Source organism: Typha angustifolia, chromosome 11, assembly GCF_048772165.1.
Source record: "Typha angustifolia cultivar Huaian chromosome 11, ASM4877216v1, whole genome shotgun sequence".
NCBI lineage: Eukaryota > Viridiplantae > Streptophyta > Magnoliopsida > Poales > Typhaceae > Typha > Typha angustifolia.
This window is the reverse complement of record NC_133249.1, coordinates 13,692,460-13,707,288: the sequence shown is the minus strand read 5'-3', so window position 1 is coordinate 13,707,288 and position 14,829 is coordinate 13,692,460. Positions and strand designations below refer to the sequence as shown.

Genomic DNA, 14,829 nt, shown 5'->3' with positions numbered 1-14,829 from the left:
GCTAGGAGATTGATTCTAAAGTTTTGAAATATCTATAGCTGATTCATTTCTTAGCTCTTCTCATCGAGAAAAAAAAAATATATGAAAAGAAAAATGGAACCTGAGCTGATCTCTCTACTAGGATTGAGGTTTTCTTTTTTCCTCCTCTAACAATGCTTAGAGTGTCCTTAATTATTAAATTTAACTAAATGCCATTGCTAACCTAATTTTCTTGAAATAGGGTTAAGCCCTTGAGGTGGTACCTAGAAATAAGTATTCGTATCTAAATAATAGGCATTAGTATTGCGAGCATAGTAACATGCATTTCTATTGAGTATATATATATATATATATAGTCACAAAAAATCCGATCAAATTAATAAATTAAATAAACTTACAGATTACAGGATATAAAATTCTGAATAGTCGAGTTTAGTGTTGGACACTATCTCCTTAAGACCAATTCGTCCTCCACCAATTGCTTCTGGAACAGTAGACCAGTCTCCTAGGATACGACTGTCTTGCACTCAAAAGGAAACAACTATTTGAATGCCTTATTGAACCTAAACTGTGTTGTGTTCTCTCTCAAAGATAGACTCAAACTTAAAGCGTTCGATCTAATCAAATAACTCATGAAGCTAAATTATGATATTTTGATATATTAAAAGTGAAATATACAAGTGGAATGATAAATATATAAATAATGTGCAATTTGGGGGTGTTTATGATAATATTCCCCAAAAAAGAGAAAATTCTTTTTTTTTATTCGAAATATCACCGCCCAATGTTCATATTATGATATGCATCCTCAGCCACTAATCTTGATCCTGGTTCCGGTCTTCGTCTCTCGCATCTCTCGATCTCCTCCTCCGTTTCTTTCTCTACTCCTCGTCGTCCTCTCTCCTCGGAGTTGTATATAAATATATCAATGGCTTCCGCAACCATCTATCTCCGCCTCCGTCTCCTTCCACCTTCCCCTCGCCTCAACCGCGCGGCGTTTACTTCTCTCCCGACGAGGCTTTGTCCGTCATCATTACCGCTGCTTCAAAGTAGTCGTGCCCAGAAGTCTCGCCTCTTCCCCGTTGTGGCCGTCCAGTCCAATTTCTTCAAAGGTACGTTGCAAAGAGACTTGCTTCCATGCCTGTCAACTGTTCGAGCAATTGCTGCATAGGGAATTTCTTTTGTGGAAATTAAAAAAATTTGCTGCTTTCTTCTGAGTCTTGGTAAGGGGATCGGAGATGTTGGGAAATTTCTTCCTTTGGGTCGTTGTCGGTTCTTGGTAAGGGTAACTACTCAAGAAGGTGCAAGGGGATGCTGAGAATCTAACCAAGAAGTTGAAGGGTGTTAAAGTTTCTCGTGAAAGGAAGGTGTGCGTTGTGTACTAGAAGGATTAAACGCATTTAGAATAGATTAAGAAAAAAGGAAGAAAAGAAAATTGGAGGTCTAGCGATTACAATCATTTGGAAATAGATTATATACTCGTCGAGCAATAGTAAAAAAGAAAGGTAGATCTTTTCTAGAATGGGGTTGAAAGAATCAATAGATTGTGCCATTGGAACAAATCTATCTTTGTTTATGTGATACTATGCTGCTTCATATATTGAATTAATGTAGTATTTTGATCAATTTGCAATCCTTAAGATTAGCATTTGACGAACTAATTGAGATGTTAATTGAAATGCTATTTATTTCCATATGATTTGACATATTAACTTAGACATTTTCCATCGTACTCCCATATTACCTTGTTATCGGCCATCGACGCTTTTGTCAATGACAACACTCATTGGTTTTAGAATCTAACTTGTGCTTTCAATTTGTTTCAGTTGTTCAAACAGCATGGAAAGTCAGTAAGAATGTTGTTGAGACAGGAACGAATTTTGTGCCAGTATGTCTATGCTTCATTCAACTGCGTGTGATGTTTTTTTTTTTTGGTTGTGTAGAGATACTTTCTGATAAAAGAGCCCAGTTGATTTAGAGTTTTCTATTGCCTATGTTTCTTTTGGCAGGATTCAGTTCCCAGGCCAGTAGCCAGGATTAGTGTAGCTGTTGTTGCTGCGACTGTTGCTCTTTTCCTGCTCAAATCCTTCCTCTCAACTGCATTTTTTGTATTGGTACGTTGCCAACACTCTTCTTGTAGGAAGAACCCTGTTCTATTTACAGTATATTATTTAATCTGTGTTACTTTTAATTTTTCTCCAAAAGTGATCTTCTTTTGATCAATTTGAGATGGCGTAACTCCATTCCAATCATCTAATGTACTTGGAAGTTGGGACTAGCCACTTCAATATACTGCTAATATATTATGGTCCTGAAACTATTCCAAAAACTTCCTCCTGTACTTAAACCTTGATAGTCATATTTGCTTATTTTCCTGCTCCTATTCTAATTGTCTAACACAATTTCCTCTCCTCAATTGCCCCCAGACAATTAAGTAAAAGTGTACATAACGTTTTGCTAGCTTTTTAAACTAAAAAAAATGAAAACTTAGCGGTGTCCCAATTAAACCGAAATCGATCTCGAAACTAGGAAGCATTTCATACAATATGAGCCGCTTGGCATCATTGAGACACATTCTGATGCTCTTTGTGGTACCATCTTCATTAGCTGGAGATATGATGAGTGAGTAAATTATTGTATTGGTATCATCACATTCTCATACATCACGTTTCAGCTCGATGACATCCCTTTTGTCTTGCTAACAGGCTATGATGGGACTCATATATTTCGTCTTCATTTCCCTGAACACGGACGAGGGCTCAAGAGTTGGTGAAAGCACTGCTACTACTACTACTACTACATCGACTGAAGAATCTTTAGAAGAAGCCAGGCGTATAATGGAGAAATACAAGTAAACTACGACACCAAGTGGTGTGATGGTAACCCCTTCTTCTTTGTCTTCTTTGGTAGAGCTAAAGTCAGCACAGAATAGCTTTAACATGATATTTACCTGACAATTTCTTGGAAAGAGAAGTCGATATAGTTGTAAAAGGTACTACGCCAAGAACATCTTATGAAAGTAAAAGTATTTTTGTTCATATATTTTTTTCAAAGAAAATTATATCTTATCTCCTATAATTGGACTTAAATTCACGTCATTTTATTTATGTCGTTTTATTCTCTTGTAATTTAAACTAAAAGATATTCATTACTTTTCTAATTATGTTGAATTTAAAAATACTAGCTAAATATAAAATTATAAAAAATATTTATAATTTAGTCAACTCTCCACAACTTTATAACTTTAACTTTATCATTTGAATACCTTCAAATTCAATGATTGTTTTATCAAATATAATAATATTTTTTTAATTTAGATATAATCCAAAGATAAATAACGCCAACAAAATTATAAATTTATACACTAACGAGAAAAGATAAGATATAATTACCTCCTTTGTATGTAATTCTCAAGAGAAGACGAGTACGCTTCACAAGCAAATACTTTTTTTTTTATTGAAAAATGAAAAATTAATTTTTAAAATCTCTTCTCTTTTATAAGATCATGCTTCACAGAGTAAGGGTGAAAACTGTTTGGATACGGCGCAGTGTTCAAACTATATTTGGATTTACGTTTCTTCTCTCCGAATGTGAATATAGATATTAAACGAATAGCAGAATTAAAAATTATATATAATGTTTTTTTGGATATTAAATAGATATGAACACAAATACAAATTTGATATAAATCAAATACTAATCGAATACAAATACAAACTGAATAAAAACTTAAATTTAAATCGGATGCGAATATAAAATGAATCTATTACCTACGTCTAAAGGTAGACATGAAGACATGAAAATACTATCTATTAGACATGAAGACATGAAAATACTATCTATTACGAAGCATACTTCTACAAAATTTATTTGCACATTTATTATGCAAAAATATAAGACATGGAAACATAACTAACACAAATACCAAATATGCAAACAACGGGGTTAGTTGGAAAGAGATCAAACAAATTAGTGACTTCTGTTCCTTGCTTTATAATTTTTCAAATCGGATAACAAAACTAGATAAAATAAAAGAAAGGCATTTAATAAGAGTAAAAATTTCCATACACTTACTTCCCTTGGGTACATCATGACAATACACCCTCATCGTATGCCCACCAACCCTCAAAATTAAACACCACTCTTGAAAAAACCTGACAGTATCATTCCCACTCCCCTGAGTCCGACTCGATCACCTTAATGGCGTCGTGAGTCTTAATTGACGGCCCAGGCAGCAAATATTTAGGCAGAATAATACCCGCCGCCAATTGTGGTAATCGGAGGGTTCAATTCACTCCGAGAAGGTTATACGAGATGTTGAAAGAGAAGGAAAGCATATAACAGAGCTCTAGGAGATGTTGAGAGAGAAAGAAAAGGAGACCGTCGGTGTACTATTCGTCAAAGAGAGTCGAGTTAGAGAGAGTGAAGGCAAGAGTTAATGGACTGGAGTGAGGGGGAGACATCGCGGTGAAAAGAGATTTCAAAATGAGATAGGTGAGAATTTTACAATAATTAGAAGTAGGATATCTTGTTAATATTATATAGTATATCTGAATCTGTATCCGAACAAACACGATCCGTATCTATATCCATATTTGAGTTGTATATATTATATTAACCCGTATCCAACAGGACGGATATGATAAAATCAGATCCCTTTTCACCCCTATCATACTTTGTTCCATACAACAAAAACGCACTGAAATACTTTATTTCATACCTACATAGATAGCTTTTGATGCAGCCACGGTGATTACAACTTCCAGCCTAGATTATACCTCTGCAACTCGTAGTGCTCGTATCCTTTATTCTCCCTCTCTGCTCCACTACTCCAAGCTAATAATACAACGCAAGCCTTCGCCCCTCAGCATGTAATCAAACGCCTTGTTGATCTCAGAGAATGAGATTTTGTGAGTGATAAATTTTTCCACCTCCAACTCCTGCACAAGGAGTAATTCCAGATCACAAATGAAAGAATATTGAACTTATTAGAAGATAGCAAATAGGAGAGCACTTAAACCTTTCTCATGTACATATCAACCACTTTGGGGAGATCAGTTCTAGGCTTATAGTTTCCAAAGAATGTTCCTTTGAGAGTTCTCTCATTCAAGAAGTTTATGGGCTTGGTTGTAAACATGGCATCTTTGTTAGGGACTCCTACCAGCACAGCAACTCCCCAGCCCTACATACATACACACCATTGTTAAGAAAATTTAGCTCAAACACAAAAGTTCTTTTTTCTCTCCATGAAGATGTAAAAGACTATTGGAATTACATACATCATGCACGCATTCAAAGGCAGATATCATGGCGTTGATGTTGCCCGTGCACTCGACGCTCCGATCAGCGCCGCCATCGGTCATTTCTATAATCACCTGCTCAAGGAAAATAGAAAAAGAATAAGGCTTTAAGTATTGCTTACTACTACTACATATTAACAATGTGTAATTGAAACATATCAAGAACAAACCTCTTGCACTGGCTTCTTATGGTCCATGGGATTGATGAAATCAGTGACACCAAACTTCTTAGCTGAGGCATAAAAAGACAACCGGATAGAACTTGCAATGAATCACTTAAAGATGTAATGTGAGCAGAAATGAACTGGAAAGATTAAATTTACCTTCCTCAAATCTGTTTGGATTTAAATCAATACCGATAACTCGTGACGCTCCGGAAATTCTTGCACCTTCTGCAGCCTATTATGATAAGGAGCACATAAGACTAAATACTATGGTCTCAACCCTAAAAGAACAATACATGTAGATTGTAGTCTCTGGTGTGTTATACTTACTGCAAGACCTACAGCTCCCAATCCAAAGACTGCAACTGTTGAGCCTTTCTTAGGTTTTGCAACATTCAGAGTAGCCCCCAAACCTGAACAAACAGCAATGCAAAATTGATTCAATCTTCTCTCCCATTTGCCCTGTCAAAGATATATAATCTAACTTGACATCCATTACCTCTACATGTAAAGAATTGCTTCAACAAAGCCAAACTCTGTCAGATACAAATATGCCAAGGTTTTCAAGATATCTGAAAGCATCTCCCGTAACTTAAGCATTATTAATTTCTAAAAGAGTTTTTTTTTTCATGTACTTTTAAAATCTCTTATTTGCATATTTTCAAGATATCTCTTAATATTTGCACAAAAGTCGTCATTCTTATTTGCATACATCCATATCAGTTGAGGGTTAAAATTAAGCATACGATTATCAAGAAGTATACACATAAATAAGAAATTCTGCCAGAAATACATGTCTTTCCGTCTTTCCGTCTAATAAATAACTAAGATTTTAACTTAAAGTTGCTGAAGAGTAGCCTAAAAGATATCCATGGGTTTGTCTTGAAAAGTATACACACAAATATCAACTTTAGGAGGGTATTCCTTTGAATAAAATAAGAGATTTTAGAATGGTATATATATATATATATATTAAAGAACTCCAAGATAACCATTTCTAAGCTACTGAGAGATACCGGTTGATATGCCGCAGCTGAGGATGCAAACTTTGTCGAGAGGCGCAGATTTATTGATCTTCGCGAGGCAGCCAACATGAAGCACCGTGTACTCGCTGAAGGTGGAGGTTCCCAAGAAGTGATAGATTGGAGCTCCGTTCTTGGAGAACCGCGTCTTGCCATCACTGAGCATCACACCTCGATCGGTATTGATCCTGAGTAGGTCGCACATGTTGCTCTCCTCGGACTTGCAGTGTGCACACTCCTTGCATTCTCCGGTAAACACAGGAAGCACATGATCTCCCACTTGGAGATCATTCACCCCTTCGCCAACGCTCTCAACAATCCTGGCAATTGGATTAGGAGGACTGAGGAATCGAATGGCATGCCGGAGAGAAGAAGAACAGTTGCGAGGAAATTGAAAATTTTGAAGTTTTGAAAGGAAGAAGAGGTGACAATGTCTATATAACAGGGCATCTACCAATATCTTTTCTGGGATTTTTACATAATTGTCACTACATCTTTTAAAATATCTCACCAAAATCAGTTCTTTTAAAAATATCATTCCATCAATGAAGCCTAAATAATCACAATTAAATGTGAAATTCGATTAATAAAGTACAATTTTGCCTTTGTATAAATTGCTTAAAATGATTCAAAAATTATTTAATGTTATCCAATTCAACTATAACCTTTGAGAGAATATAAGGTGTTTATTTTAAGTGTTAGCTCTTCATTATTGACCATTATTTTTTTTTTCATGAAATCGTATAAAAGAATACCCTACTTGGGTGTTCTTAATACGAAAAGACACCTTTTTTTATATATATAGTTCGTCAGCTTGTGGCTTAATTTCATCACCCAAAATCCCTGTTGACTTAATATATGCAGGTAAATCTCAAGACAGAACTACACGTACCCTGATGCTTCATGTCCAAAAATGCGAGGAAACAATGGAGCTTGACCCTGGAAAGGACATCAAGTGGAAAGTTTAGTGGTAGAAGAAAAGCACCAGATTTGAAATTCCTACACCTAAATTGGGTCATTTCTACAGCAAATCTAACGAAAACAGAGACTTTGCTAAGAAAACAAAAAAAAATGATAGAAAGAGCTCGCATGCCTTGGCCTCCCAGAAGTAGACATCGGTGTGGCAGAGCGAGGTGAAGATGATCTTAATTCGCACCTCCATCGCCTGCGGCGGCGCCACCTCCACATTCTCTATCACCAACGGCTTCCCCGCTTCCCACGCCACCGCCGCTGCCGTAAAATTTCACCCCCCAAAAGAAAAAGGAGCGAACATATTACAATCCAAGGACAAAATAGAAGAAAAAAGCGTAACAAAAGATAAAAATATATAGAAGATTGCATATAATAATACCCTTGCAGGTAATGACGCGGCCCGCAGTATTCAACATGGCTTCCATTCGAGAGCAAAAGAGACGAGAGGAAGAAGAAGAGGAGTACGGGTTAACAAATGGAGTGGATCCGGGAGACTTATAAAGAGAGAGAGAGAGAGAGAGAGAGAGAGAGAGAGAGAGAGAGAGAGGAGAGAAGAGAAGGTTCGCGCGAGTATGCGTTGTTGCTCGTTTGCGATACACTTTGAGCACGTAGCGCTAAGCAGTTGGTTTTGAGCGCCAGGTGTAATCTCCCAGGGTCCCACTAAATGCTTTGGGACTAATTTACCAAGCTACAATAATTATTGTCATATAAGTGCCACATCAACGAGATAAATAATTAATTTTTAAAAAGTAATTAAACTAAATTAATTTACTCAGCCAATTATATAACAAAAATTTTAGACGAGAAAATTAATGATGACTTTATAAACCGTCTTCTGCCACTTTCGTAATTTAGTAAATAGTTTATTATAGACTATAGTAGTAGAGTACTAGTGAATCGATTAAAAAAGTCGCACGCACTATGTTTTCCTTTTCAAATTCGATTAGAACATGTTAAGTGGCAAGTTTATAACCGTACATAATTAATTTAATAACACTTTTTCTTGTTATATATTAAATTTTTATGTCTACTAATTTCCATTAGTAAATAAACTCCTTTAATCATTTGACCGTATAAGCCTAATGGGCCAGAGATCTCGATATAGCTTGATAAACCATTACACTTGAAATCCTTCTTAGGATGATGATACACTCTTCCAACTCCACTCTTGTCTCTTTCTTTGGTTAAGAAAATAAAAAAGAAAACTACATCTCACTCCCAATAAACCTAATTATACCATTACTACAGGATGGCCTATCGCCGGCACACAAAATGCTGCATTAATCTACATCGATTACAGTCTCTCCACACGGTAACAAGAGAAATAGAGAGAAAAAAAAAACTAATTTCAATAAAAAAAAAGGCATCCAATGGTCTTTTCTCTTCTTTTGTCCTTTAAAAATAGAGAGAGAGAGAGAGAGAGAGAGAGAGACTAAAAGAGAGAGTGCTGTTAAACCATGAAGCCTGTAGCTACCTCTCCGATAAGTTCAGCATAGAGTGCTGTTAAAAAAGAACAAAAGGAACTAGAAAGCCTACAAATGAGAGCATTCCCTAATAAAACAAAGGATAGCCAGCAATTGTTATGACTCTATACTGAGGCAAGACTGAGGTTTCCAATTGTAAGGTGCTTACTAGAAGCAGAAACTTGATTTAAAGTACACATTTTGCATTTTCAAATATAGCACAAGATAAATTCTGTGGTTTTACCAGTGATAATTGACGGAACTCATTCAGATATGTAAATATTTCCTCTAAAATAAGAAAAATATATTTGACTCATATAAAAGATAAAACGCAGAAGTAAAGATTAATCACAAACAGGGATGACTGAATGGCAATTACTAGAAGCACTTCTATCTAGACATCAATCGATTCCGCAGAGCTTTGATAGTTAGCCTTGTAAGCAACGAAACCTTATAGATACTACGGCTAAGACCATACCACAAATGTGAAAGGAAATGTAGAAGTGCATATATTTGCCAAAATTATTAAAAAGTGGAGCACTACAAGGTGTCCAATAAAAGCAACTGCTTTCTCAAATCTTCAGTATGAAGCATATAAGTCTGTTAATCAGGTTTTTCGCTTTCTCTTCTCACAATGAAGGGATTGCAAGGAACTAGGTTGCAAAAAGAACTGCAGACAACATTAACAACCAAGTAAAGACCAGAAATATCAAAATATATGACAGCACAAGTATGGCGTGAAAAATATCAATAATGGACTAAAGAGACCAATTCAAACCAGTATTACTTGGGCATGAAATGCTGACACACCTGGAGAAAATGTGACATAAAACTGCTCTTGTTGATTTAGTTCAATTGCTTTTCCATTCTTTCACTAAGATAAATTTTGCCCCCAAGTTTATAAAAGAATCCAAGTTGCCAGAAAATGCTTAAACTATATCAAAACAATTGGTTGAACTGATAGTAGGTTCATCTATAGACACTAGCTGATATGAAGATTGATGAACTCCTTAACAAACACACACTTCAGTCTACAATGGATACGATCCCCCTGTAAGGCCGACCAACATTGAGGCATCAAACTTGTCCCTGCTATCAAAAGGAAAGTATAAGGCTCAAGACTTTTCCCTATAGTGATGCCTACTACAAGACGACAAAACTATAACTTATAACTCCTCCAAGGATCATTTCATAAGTTCTATTGATAATATGCCATCCATGAAACCTGTAGCCACCTCTCCAATACGTAGAAGCAAAGAGTGCCATTAAAAAAGAGAAAAAAAAAAGGGACTAGAATGTCTAAAATGACTGTTTTCTAACACAAAAAACATAGCCGGCAATGGCTGTAATAGTATGCAAAGGCAAAACTGAGGGCATTGTACTTTTGAGTTCTCAATTGCTGGTTGTTTCCTAGAAGCAACGACATGGTCTAAAGTGCACGCTTTGCAATTTCAAATATACAAGATCAATTCAAATTACTTCGATGGTTTTTCCTGTGATAATTGATGAAGCTAATTCACATAGAGAACATTTCCTCTTAACAAAAGAAAAATTATAAAATGCTATAATAGGCCATAATCGACTGTGGCAGTTGAGATAACCTATCGTGGAGGTTGCCATAGCCAGCCATGGTGGCCTTTTTTTTTTACAACAATGGCTAGTTAGCTAGTAAGGCACAAACCTTCCAGTTTCTAACAACAGCAAAGACCAGACCTCAAATATTATGGCAGAAAAAGATTTCATATTGGAAAAGAAAAAAGAAGTGCACAACTGCACACTGCACACATACGATGGCAAGAATCACCAGTCAATGATCAATTGGGTCATATATCTACAAACTATGCTCTTCATAGTGACGTAAAAAAGTTGGAACAATGGTTCACGTAGGAATGTAAACATGAATTCTGATTTATGGCTAATCAGATGATGCATTACTTTTCAGACAAGCCTTTTCTTGATGGTGAAGTTAAACATTAACCAATTATTAATTCGTTCCTACCACGGTTCCAGTATTTTCCCAAGATATATAGTTGTTGGTTAACTCTAGCTTGACAGAATACAAAAACGGATAATAATTAGATTGGGATGCTAACCACTGATGTAACCATTGAGATTAGGAAATTCTAAGGGACATCCATATGATTCTTTCTCCTACTTCTTTATCTCATTCTACAACCAGCTAAAGCAAGTATTCCGATCAATCATCTATTTCCAATTTATTACTTTCTTTTATGTCATCCTATGATCGATCTTGTATGCACAATAGCGAGCATTTATACTCTTCAAAATTTCCCTTATGAAACCCTAAGTCGATTCAAGTGAGGAACTAAAAGAACCAGTATACACAAAACATTCTCAGGAAACACTATCCCTATTTCTCGGAAGAGGAGGAGAGGCCGTACATCGGGAACCGGCGGGGCTAGGCGATGTCGGAGTCGTGGAAGTCATCCTCGAAGGAGTTGAAGAAGTCGGCGTCGACGGAGAGGTAGTACTTGTCGAAGTCGGCAAGGATGTCGATGGCGTCGGCATCGGCGTCGTCCAACTCCATCCCCACATGCTCCTCCTCCTCCATCCCTTCCTGTGCTCCTACTGCTGCTGCTGCTTATGATCGTGCAAGAACGCGTTCGCCGGCGTCGTCATCTCTCTTTCTCCTCTCCCTCCCCAAAGAATGCACGGACTTTTGCATGTCACCACCTATATTTAGTGTTATTTTAGAAAACCCCCTATCTTTTACATATTTGCACATTGACGCCGCTAAGTTCTGTATTTATTCTTTTAAAGCGTTTTTACACTATACCCTGCTATAGCTAGGTGAGAACTTTCATTTATATAGTTCTAATCTATATAAAACACTTAGTTTCTTCGTCAAAACTAATTTGTTAATATATCTTTTTGTTATAATTATTATATTTTTGAGCATTTTATTCTTCTTCCTTGTTTTAAGTTTTTACAATGTTCGAAATATAGAGTGAAAAAGAGATAGAAAAAGCATAAGATAATAAAAACAATTCACAAAAGAATATTTTTCTAATTAGTTGATATAACAGAAAAATGATAATTTAGTAGATTTTATATCAAAATTTATATTAAAATAGGTTAATATTATAAGAGGATTACTCGACAAAAAGAATTAATACAATGGGTAGCTTTGAATTTTGATCTAACCGCAGGATTATAAATTATATTTTCCTCTTTAGTTGTTATAAAAGGCCGATCAACTAATAATAACACAGTGATTTTATCTTACTGTCTTACGATTTCCACAATATACTTTTTAGTAAACTATTGTGAAGTATTTATGAGAAAAAATATATAAAAATGTTGTTTTAGGGGTATGAATTTGACTTATTATAGCTCAAATTTTAAAGAAGATTTGCTCGGTAGTTCAACCCGTTTATAATGTATCAAAAAAAAGAAAGGAAAAAAAAAACAAAGCACAAGAAACAAAGATATTATAGTTAGAGAAAATAGAGTAATTCTCGAGATGGATTCATAAGCTAGAAGGCTAGATATGAGCTGGGCAAAATGCCAACTTTTTCTAAATGCAGAAGCACTTGAGCTCCCACTAAACATTTAGATACCTAGTCTGAGCTTCAAACCAAGTGTGTCGTCGAACAATTTTTCCAAAATAAACATCGTCGAGGCCTATTTAAGTCATTGGATTACCAAACTGTTCCTCCAAACTAACCATATTGTCAAGCCATCAACCAAATCAAGTCAAGCTACAAAAGAAACTTTGAAAATTGACTACCTTGGTTAGGGAGAATGTATATATCATCTCTATCAGAGTTGAATTAGTTTTGCAAAAGAAATTTGAAAATTGAGGAGCAAATTTGCAAAGGAGTCCTAGATCCAATGACAAGCTGCAGCACTGAATGCAGGAAGTTCCTGCAGCCGTGGTTATAGGTAGTGGCGCCTTCATCAGCGTGTTCTCTTTTTTCTCAAATCGGTAACGGGACAGAAAACGTCGCCGACTTCGGTCTGCCAGAGGAGAATGCAGAATGCCAAATGCCAAGTAATTTGGCTGCGCAATTATACTGCACTATTGTCTATTCGAGTCCATATAGAACCTAAAACATATTTGATATAGAATTATACTTTAATTCTCTTTACGAATGTTTCTGTCACTGTGTGCATGCAAAGAATGACACAGAAAGTTAGCTATTACCTAAATATCTTACGAAAAAAATTCTTCTACTTCAAGCGAAACACGACATAATAACGCCATTGCAGTCTGTCGATTCGATAGTTATCTTCTGTTTGAAGTCCTGCTATAACTAGTTTCAACTTTTACTATCTGAGGGTTTAGCAACTGAGATTTTTCTTTGTAGTGTTCATATATACCGAACCGAATTACTCGAATTCTCTATGTTCCAAAATTCTCAGAGCATTTTGTTAACTAATACTCTTAGAAGTAAATCCCCTTCTGGAGATCTGGAGATATGCTGAAGCTCTGCACTTACCTATCAGTGTATTTTTTTTGGAACCACTACTTTACAATGAAAATCTAACTAGTGTATCTAATTAAGAGGTAACCTATTAATTCCTTTCTTTTCTTGAACCTAGTGAATTTTGAAGTTACTACATACCGACTTTGTTCCTGTGATTTGTTGTTTATTTCTTACTCTAATCAGAGATGCACTGATTCCTCTCTTTGTGTATGTGTTTCGACAGTCATATCTCCGAAAATACCCTTCATTCAATGAGTTTGATACTTGGATATAGTACTCTGTTGCAAAGGTATGCTGAATAAATTCAGCATTTCTAGTGGATTTGCTGTATACACTGTTACATGTACAAGCATTTTCAGAAATTATCCTCCTCTTAATTTTCACAAGTATTAGATTTATTAGTTTAAATATTTTGATTTTAAAGTAAAGAATAGTTTATTGGAGAAGCTTAAATCTGAAAAGCTCTTCCTGAACTCCAGATGATGATAAAGTGTCATCTACCATTGTCTAAAGCTAGTAATTTATTTAAATGATTAAATAATTTAGGATTTTCCTTTAATTTGATTCATATGACAGAATTTTGGAGATAATATATAACTCGTTTGTGAATCAAAATATTAAAGGAAAGGAAAATTTCCACATTTTGAGCATATATTGTCCACAGATTTTATTCTTTCATTTCAGTGATTCTTTTAGAAATTCACTCTTTTATTTTACATTAAGAGAAGAAATCCAACATTGGAAGACAAGGTTTCACTCTTTCCATAGTTAGTGCATCCAATCTTTCAACTACTATAAAAGGGACTTTGCGTCCATAAGAACATCAATCTCACTCGAGCTTCTTGCTCATCCTTCTCTCGCAATTTGATCACCTTTGTGGTATGATTCCTATCTTCTTCATCTTCCTCCTCCTTTTCTTTTCAACTCTGGTAAGATGGTCTCGTCCTCTTGCATGTTCTACACATCTCCTACCTCTAGCTCTTACCTCTCTATGCAAGTTTTCTGACCATTTTTTAACTGCCCATTGATGAAGTTTAGCATTTGATCAATTATGTCACACTTAGACACCATTTTATTTTCCTCTTTCTTTGGCAGAAATGTTTCACCGAGACATGAGAGGAAGACTCGTCATAGCAGGAAGCAGAGGGAAGAGATTTCCATGCAACTACTGCGATCGGTTCTTCACAAGCGTGCAAGCATTAGGTGGTCATCAGAATGGCCACCGCCGGGAGCGAGAGATGGCAAAGAGAGTTGAACTAGCTGAGCATATCTTCGCCATGCAAATGCAAATGCTACCTCCCCCGCCGCCGTCTGCAACTCTTGCATCCTCTTCACGCGTGAATCATCACCGAGAAATGCGACATAGCCTTCGAAGTCATGTTCAAACTCCGACTCTCATCGCCAATCGACCGATTCCAAGACCTTCTACCTACCATCCTTACCGATCATCAGGTCATCGTCATGCTTTCAACAACAAC

The 14,829-nt window shown here is 36.0% G+C and overlaps 2 protein-coding genes across 2 annotated transcripts; one reads left to right on the top strand and one right to left on the bottom strand.

Moving 5' to 3' along the window:
- Positions 1–776: 776 nt before the first annotated feature.
- Positions 777–3,017, top strand: LOC140771039 (uncharacterized). Its single transcript, XM_073112397.1, has 4 exons — positions 777–1,091; positions 1,806–1,867; positions 1,989–2,093; positions 2,685–3,017. The coding sequence occupies exons 1-4, from the start codon at positions 908–910 to the stop codon at positions 2,832–2,834; spliced, it is 501 nt and encodes a 166-aa protein (XP_072968498.1). The 5' UTR covers positions 777–907; the 3' UTR covers positions 2,835–3,017.
- Positions 3,018–4,488: 1,471 nt separating this feature from the next.
- On the bottom strand, positions 4,489–7,947 carry LOC140770567 (alcohol dehydrogenase-like). The gene is made up of 10 exons (XM_073111805.1): positions 7,817–7,947; positions 7,559–7,695; positions 7,358–7,404; positions 6,460–6,785; positions 5,774–5,856; positions 5,603–5,678; positions 5,450–5,511; positions 5,259–5,354; positions 5,000–5,161; positions 4,489–4,919 (listed from the first exon to the last, which is right to left on the bottom strand). The coding sequence occupies exons 1-10, from the start codon at positions 7,860–7,862 to the stop codon at positions 4,806–4,808; spliced, it is 1,149 nt and encodes a 382-aa protein (XP_072967906.1). The 5' UTR covers positions 7,863–7,947; the 3' UTR covers positions 4,489–4,805.
- Between the last annotated feature and the right edge of the window lie 6,882 nt (positions 7,948–14,829).